At 57.9% G+C, this 7,774-nt stretch overlaps 2 protein-coding genes across 5 annotated transcripts in view; both read right to left on the bottom strand.

The window, feature by feature from the left end:
• TSPAN17 (tetraspanin 17) overlaps positions 1–2,537 on the bottom strand; it is a 12,151-nt gene extending 9,614 nt beyond the window's left edge. For 3 of the 4 annotated variants that reach the window (XM_032271773.1, XM_032271774.1, XM_032271776.1), the window contains exon 1: positions 2,247–2,537. In XM_032271773.1, coding sequence (XP_032127664.1) covers positions 2,247–2,333 — 87 coding nt within the window. In that variant the 5' untranslated portion in view covers positions 2,334–2,537. The remainder of the gene's footprint in view (positions 1–2,246) is intronic. The other variant, XM_032271775.1, reaches the window with a different exon arrangement.
• Positions 2,538–3,950: 1,413 nt separating this feature from the next.
• EIF4E1B (eukaryotic translation initiation factor 4E family member 1B) lies at positions 3,951–7,545 on the bottom strand. Its single transcript, XM_032271812.1, has 8 exons — positions 7,460–7,545; positions 7,115–7,134; positions 6,735–6,999; positions 6,256–6,351; positions 5,543–5,606; positions 4,735–4,848; positions 4,463–4,602; positions 3,951–4,108 (listed from the first exon to the last, which is right to left on the bottom strand). Exons 1-8 carry the CDS (start codon positions 7,543–7,545, stop codon positions 3,994–3,996), a joined length of 900 nt encoding a protein of 299 aa, XP_032127703.1. The 3' UTR covers positions 3,951–3,993.
• Positions 7,546–7,774: the final 229 nt, after the last annotated feature.

The following is a 7,774-nucleotide window of genomic DNA, read 5'->3' as shown; positions in this document are numbered from 1 at the left end:
AAAAAAAAAAAAAAAAAAAAAAAGCAAGAGGGAAAATGCTATTCTAGGAGGAGGGATGGGCACAGGCAAAGGCCCTGACACAGGACCATGTCTAGTGCAAGGACCATGTCTAGTGCAGCCAGCCCAGACCCACAGAACCCTGGAGGCTGTGGGGAGGAGACTAGACAGTATTCTAGGAGCAGTAAGAAACCACCAGCAGGGTGGCTGGGCACGAAGGCTCACGCCTGTAATCCCAGCACTTTGGGAGGTTGAAGTGGGCAGATCACCTGAGGTAGGGAGTTCAAGACCAGCTTGGCCAACACAGTGAAACCCCGTGTCTACTAAAAATACAAAAATTAGCCAGGTGTGGTGGGACACACTTGTAATCCCAGCTACTTGGGAAGCTGAGGTAGGAGAATGGATTGAACCCAGGAAGTGGAAGTTGCAGTGAGCCAAGATGGCACCATTGCACTCCAGCTTGGGCAACAAGAATGAAGCTGTCTCAAAAAAAAAAAAAAAGAAAGAAAGAAAAGAAAAGAAAAAGAAACCACAAGCAGGTTCCAAGCAGAGCAATACCATGGTCCACCTCACATTACACATGAAAACCTCTGGGCCTGTTTCATAGGCAGCCTCCCTTAGGCCACCTTGACCCAAACCTGAAATCCTCTCTCCAGCCCCCAGTTACCCAACCCAGTTAATTCAGCCTCTTGGCTTTCCAGCTAGCCTTCCTCACCTTTCTCACCAGCCTAGCTTCGTCCCAGCCCTGCCCTCCACTTCCAAACCTCCAGGCCCTGCCCCTCACCTACCCTCCACACAGCAGCCAGGCAAGCAGTCTCCGGAACAGAAGCCAGATCAGACCCATCATTGAAGCCCTCGCTGCTCCATGCCACCTTAACGTAACACCCTACACTCTGCCCAGCCCAGGCCCCATCCACAAACCTGGGTCTCTCATGGCTGCTCCCCCTCAGTATTTGAGGTTACCTCTGCTCACAGCTCTGCCTCATCTCTACCCTCTGCCCACTGGGCCACCACTTTGGCTTTGTACTTTCTGACTGTGTGACCCTAGGTAAGTGACTTAACTTCTCTGTGTCTATTCCTTCAGTTTCCCGTCTGTAAAATGTAGATGATAATAAGGTAGTTGTGAGAATACAACAAATTTATTTCATTGTAACAGCTTCACAGGCAGATTTGTTATCCTCACCTTCCAGGCAGGAAAGCTGAGGCCCAGAGAGGAGAGGTGACTTGCCCAAGGTATCACAGCTAGGCCTGCTACAGCCAGGCCTTCTGACTTCCTTGCCAGTGCTCCCACCCACACCCCACTGCCCACACCCTCAAGAGCCTAGCGCTGCAGTGCAAGGGCACCCACCACACCAGTGAGCTCGGTGGCACATGGGTGGAGGGCAGTGCCACTGAGTCCTGCTGAACACAAGTGAAAGGGCCTGGCAGCTTGACCCAAGGCCTCAGGAGCAGAGACTGCAGAGGCCACAGCTTTGGTGAGATGGGAAAAATGACTTGGCATGGCCCAGGGGCACAGATGCCATCCTGGGAGGGGCACTAGCAGCTCCCTTCTCGGGTAGGGGCAGCCCCACCCAGGAACCTTGTCAGCTTTGGAATGTTGAATTCTGTTTCCCAGGGCCAGCTCCCAGGCTCTCAACAGAGGAGATCCCCTCCCAGGCGCCAAGGACTCGCTCGCTATTGGCCCTCCCTGCCTCTCCTGGCAGGTCAGCCTCCTTGTGTGGAACTGGGGTGGGGAGAGGGCTGTGACCCACCTCATTTTGCAGAAGCCTAAGTTGAGGCACCTGATCCAGGTACTACAGGAAGGGAAAGGAGGCCGGGGAGGGAGCCTGGCGGCTCCTTTCGCACCAGAATCTCCTCCCCACCGGCTAAACCAGGAGTGTTTGACACGCATCCCATATCCCAGGGTAGGAAGGAGGCTGGGCGACAGAGGGGGCGACCTACACCTAGCGCGCCCGTGGGGTCTTCAAGGAAACACCTTCCCTTTCTCCACCGGGCTTCAGGATTGCTCAGGGAAACTCCCCCCTACTCCAACCCCCACCTCGCGCTGTAGCTGGGACCAGCCCCCAGAAATCCGGGCCTCTCTGTAGCTATCTCGGGTGGTCCTGGAAGTGGGCATGGGGGTGGCAGAAGTGGGGGATGGTCCCGGGCTCCAAACTCTTGGGGCAGGGAGTGGTCTGACCCCTCAGAAGACTGAACCTCCCTCTCCCATCACCCCCCAGCACAGGGCAAGGGGCAGACCCCATGCTCACCCAGAAGACAATGTTGAAGCCAAACAGGAAGTATTTCCCACAGCAGCCGACCTCGGGTTCCTGGAAGTGATGGTGCTTGCTGGGCATGGTAGCGGCCACCTGCCGGCCCGGAAACCGGAGCCGGGAGCCAGGCCCAGCGCCCCGCGGGCAGCCCTGGGCTAGAGCCGCCCGGGGCCTAGCCCGGTGGCTGCGGCTTCATGGCCGCGGCCACACAGAGCGCCAGTCGGGCCCCGCCCGCCCCTCAGGGACCGCCCTCGGCACCCGGACAGCCTAGCCCTGAGCCCGGCGCTGTTCCCTCCAAGCCCCGCCTCTGGACCGGGCTCCGCCTCTGCCCCAGGCTCCGCCCCCTCAGCCCTGCCTTCACCCCCGTAGCCCAATTCAGTCCCACTTGACCCCGCCTTTGGACAGGGCTCCGCCCCCAGCTCCGCCCCCGCAGCCGAACTCGGACCTCCTGGCCCACGCAGCCCCAGCGTTTCCCAACGTCCTTCAGATGCGCCTGAGACGCTGGCTGATGGTGTCAGAGGCTACTGGCGTGAAGAAGCGGTAGCTCCCGGTGCTCGGCACCAGCGCCATCCCAATCCCCAGCCTGCTGTTGGAGCCCATCCCAGGGAGAAGAGTAACTGCTGCTCCGGTGAACGGATGGGGAAGCTGGTCCGGATTGAGTTTTTAAACACGTGCAGGACGTTTTGTCATAGTGGAGTCGCAGCAGACTCACCTTCACCCCGCAGAAATTCAGCTGTACTAATCCTGACTCAAAACTCAGACTAAGCGAGGGCCTGGGGCTTGTGCCACGCCTGCTGCGTCCTGCCAGGGGCATATGCCCCAGCACCTGGCTCAAGCCCCCTTGGTGGCTGAGGTTCCCCAGCCGTACCCCCTGTCCCCCATACCTGCCTGGGTCCTGGTCAGACTCCTTGGTACCTAGTGATCTCACATGAGCCCCTACAAGGCAGGACAGGGCCACAGCAATGTTCGGGGATACCTGAATCTTATTCAAGTTTAGAGCGTTTTAAAAATAATTCCAACGTTGTTCAGAAGTATTTATTTAGAACAGGAACAGAAAGATGCTTAAGCTTTATTATCAAGTTTATCCACCATGATGAGGCTTAGCCCAGCATTCCCCCACCTCCACTTCAGTCTGGCCCTGAGGCAGGCAAGGCCCAGACAGCCCTGGCCACAGCTGGTGAGAAGGGGAGCAGCCCTGCAAGCCTCTCTCAGTCCTCAGCAACCCACACATCCTTCTGTACAAATGATGTTGTTCACCCTCCAGCCCTCAGCCCTTGGGGTGGGCAGCCCCACTTCATGGACCCACCCACAGCTGGTGGAGGGAGGGGATAGCATCCAGGGTGAGCTCTGAAGCTACAGAGCTGATGAGGTTTTTAAGCAGAGTGACCCCAACTCCTGTCCCTGAAGTCCAGCTCTCAGAGTGTCTGTACCCTGGAGCCCCCCACCCACGGAAGAGCACTGGACCATAGGCTTTTCCGCCTGCCATAGTGCCCTCCTTCCCCCATGACTCAAACCATTGGAAGGAGTTTCCTCCACCCTGCTGCTGGATCCTCAGACTGCCAGCACTACCCCCACCTAGCCCCTAGGCCCGACTCATGTTAAAGAGTGTGCATTCCTGTTCACTGGAAGAGAGATAAGAACCAAGCTGTGTGATTCCCCAAGTCCTGCCCCACCCTCATCCCCCAAAGTTATAAGGCTCCTGTGGTGGCTGTCCCATTACACAGGAGGGGTGCCAAGGCCCCCCTCACACCACAAACTTGTTCTTGGCTAGAGAGTTGCTCTTGGTGGCTGTGTCTGCATGGGCCTGGTACCCAATGATGGTCTTTGGGGAGAGGCCCAGGCGCTCTTTGTATATACGCCTGTAGGTGCGGGGAACACAGAGGAAAAGAGACACACAGGTAGTCATCAGAGGGTCCTAGAGATAATTTAGGGCACCAGACTCCTACCCTCATTCTGGCCACAGCCACTCGTGTTGTGTGTCTTATGCATGTGGAAACCCAAAATAGGACTCCTTAATGCAATAGGAGAGCTGCACTGCAGTAATAGAAAGGGTTGAAAATCTGAACGCTAGACCCTTCCATACAGGTGGGCAAGGCAGAAGGGAGAGAGGCTATGGAGACTTCCAGAGGTCTCCTTTGTAGGCCAAGCCACCTCCACCCACCTTCCCTCTAGAAAAGACCCAGCCACCACCCTGTGCCAGAGACTCTCCTCACCCAATGTGCAGCACGCCTGCCTGGTTTTCCGCCTCCCTCGTCCACACGGCGATCTTGTCCCCCTTGGTGCGGATATTGATGACGGCCCCACACACATCCCTGCTGTGCTCCTCGAAGCTCTCCCCGATCAGACACAGCAGCTGGGCCCGAAGTAGGGGGTTGTGAGATCACCAGCTGCGACATAGGGACTGCCCGACCATCCTTGAGACCACTGCCACCATGAGGCCCACACATCCCCTCTTTCCCTGAGGATCCTCCCCTCTCCAACTCACTGTCTCCAGCCACAGCCGGTCCAGCTCAATGTGGCGCTGCTGCTTGGCCAGGCTGACCAGCCAACGGCCACCCCGCTTATTCCTGCTGTCCTCCCACATGGGCTCGATGCCATCCTGCAAGGCAGATGGCAAGTCAACTGCCTCTCTGTGTTCAAAGGGAAGTGGGGACCCACCTACCCTCCCAGCCTATCCGCCCTCTGCTGAGGCCCTAAGTAGGCCAGATTCTCTTCTCCTCCCTCAGCGCAAGCAGGTTCCACCCCCAGCCACTCAGCCCTGGACAGATAGCACTGGTCACCTTTTATAGCCTTGTATCTGTGCATTTGTTAAATGCACATATTAAGGAAGCCTGGGGAGGTGGCGGGGTGGGGCAGGTGGCGGGGTGGGGGAGGTGGGGGGGCAAACCCCAATGCCGGCAAGGGGGACATCCCGGGCTTGGCTGCAGGGTTCCCAGGCTGGGCAGAAGTCACCTGGGGAGATCTCTAAACACAGTGTCAGCCCTCCAGGGACAGGTGTAGCATCAATGAGTGTCCTCAGGCAATTCTGATGCCCTTCCCTAGTGAAGGAGCCAGGCCAGAAATCTCTTTCCCTCCCTCTTCTCCTTCCTGCCTTGTAGGTCCTCCGAGGTACAGCTAGAGCCTGACTCTGTCCAGACTCCTGTAGAGCATTTCCTCCAGTCAGAAACCGCAACTCTGCTGAGAGGTGGCTTGTGGCACCCCACCCCCATTCCTTTGTGAGGGATTAACGCAGCAGAAGCTGGGAGGGATCAGCCCCTGGTCCCTTTGCAGGAGGGAAAGAGAGCAGAGCTTACCTTGAATAGAGCATAGTCACAGCCGGAGGAGAGCTTGCTGGCCAGCTGGATGTGACTGTACAGCCTGGACAGAGCCCCCACCCCATGCCAAAAGTCAAGGTTTTTTAGGGCCTGGTTCCGATTGGGCTCAGTCTTCCCAACTCCTCACCTGACCCCATGGCCTCCAAGCCTTTGCTTACACTGGCCTGCCACCTGAGATTCCACCCCCACTTACCCAAACTCTCAAGACCCACCTTCTCCACAGAGCCTTCCCCGTGCCAACCCCTGGGGAGGGTTTTGGATCCCCGGTGCTCCACCTCCAGCTACAGCTGGGGCCTTCTCACCCTCCCTAGGGCTTGAGCAGCCCGTTTCAGATCCACTCCCTTGAGCACCCGGGACTCCAAGACAAATGAGTCTTCCCTTTGCAGCTGAGACAGGTTCAGAGAGGGGAAGGAGCTCACCCAGGTCACAAAGCCATTGAGTGTCTGAGTCAGGGTCACCTCCCTGCTCCTCCAGCTCCTCGGGCTCCCTCCCTGAGCCCTAAGAAGGTGATGGGATGGGGGTGGGGGGTGCCTGTGCCCTACACCCCCTGGGCAGAACCCACCAAGCCCCAGGCCTCACCAAGGCTGAAAGGCGCTAGGGAGGGCTGGGCTGGTTCAGCCTGGAGGGAGAGAGCATGGAGCTCAGAGCGACCCCCACCCCCAACTCCAGCCCCGCTGGGGTCAGACACTTACGCCCAGAAGTCCTCCACAGTGTCCACCTTGGTGACCAGGTGCAGGTTATCCTGCCAGGCCCGGCTGCGGTCATTCTTGAAGAACCACAGAGCCCACCTGGTAGGGGAAGGGGCAGAGGAAGGTAGCCAGGAGGAAGCAGAGAGCCCCTGAATACACCCCCAGGACACCTGGACTGACAGGGAGGACCCTCCCTTCAAGGGCAAACTGGAAGATGAGATTTGGAGCACAGAATCCCCCCCACTCAGATGATTGAAGTCAGTTGTCCTGAAGGACAGGGGAGTTGGGGAAGGTTATGACCCACAGTCTCTGTGGGGTTAGAGCCGGAAGGACCAACAGGGCCCAAGGTTTAGGTCAGCTCTGGCCTCCCACGGATGAAGAGCTGGGACCGAGAGAGGAAGGGGTTGCCCAAGGCCAGGCTGCCAGCACAGAGGCTGGCCTGAAAGCAGGGGGCTGTGTCCCACCTGCAGACCTCTGACTACCTGTTCTGCAGGGGGTGCAGCTCCCGCTTGACTTTCATGGGGCTCCCCACCTGGGCCTTCTCTCTCAGAGACAGTGAAGTCCTCGGAGAGTTTGGAGCCTCTTTTCCCATGGGCGTCCTCTCTGCTACCTTCTTTTCCTTCCGCTCTCGGATTCCACCCTCAGCTTGACTCACCTGAGCAGAAAAAGAAGTCAGGGTAGGCTGTGGGCTCTGGGCTGTGAGCCCTGGACCTGGCTGTCCCCTCTCCCACCCACCCTGCCCATCCCCTGCTCCAGGAAGGGCAGGCAGGGGGACTCACAGAGCCTGCAGTAGCCATGCCCAGCTCAAGCTCCATGGAGGACCCAGCATCTGAGAGGCCCCACCTACCAGCTTTTAACTCACCAGCGCCTGCCCCGGCCCACCTGGGGCAGGGAGGGGGTGGGGCCATGGTGCAGCGGGTAGAGAGGCCAGCCTGTTTACTTCATCAGCAAGCATTTAGTGAGTGTTGTCTTCGTCTTTGTGCAGGCTTGGGGCTGGTGAAGCAGCTGTGACCAAGCCAATCCAGCCCCACACAGTGGGGGCCAAGACATGAACGTAAGGGTCAATATTTGGAAGGGAAAGCAAGGTCTGCATCCCATGGAGGGTGACCCCTGAATGTAGGCTGTGGGCTGTGAGCTCTGGCCCTGGCTGTCCCCTTGCCCACCCTGCCTATCCCCTGCTCCAGGAGGGGCAGGCAGGGGGACTCACAGGGCCTGCAGTAGCTGGCGTAGACTGCCCTGCAGATGGCAGAAGCAGTGACACTGACAGCCGTGGGCCGTCAGCACCATCCCCATCCTCGCTAGAGCAGGCATTCACCTGGTCTCTGGAAGCATCTGAGTTTGTTTGTTTGTTTTAAATAAAATAATATTTTTGACTAGGACTGAAGGGATCTCACTGTGTTGCCAAGGCTGCTCTCGAACTCCTGGGCTCAAGTGATCTCCCATTTCAGCCTCCCAAAGTGCTGGGATTACAGACATGACCCACCATACCCAGTGGCATCTGAGCTTTTAAAAAATTTAATCA

The sequence above is a fragment of the Sapajus apella genome, unplaced genomic scaffold (assembly GCF_009761245.1).
Source record: "Sapajus apella isolate SASKATOON/1434 unplaced genomic scaffold, GSC_monkey_1.0 scaffold249, whole genome shotgun sequence".
Classification (NCBI taxonomy): Eukaryota; Metazoa; Chordata; class Mammalia; order Primates; family Cebidae; genus Sapajus; species Sapajus apella.
Note: the sequence above shows the minus strand (reverse complement) of the source record. Positions and strands in the feature narration are given on the sequence as shown.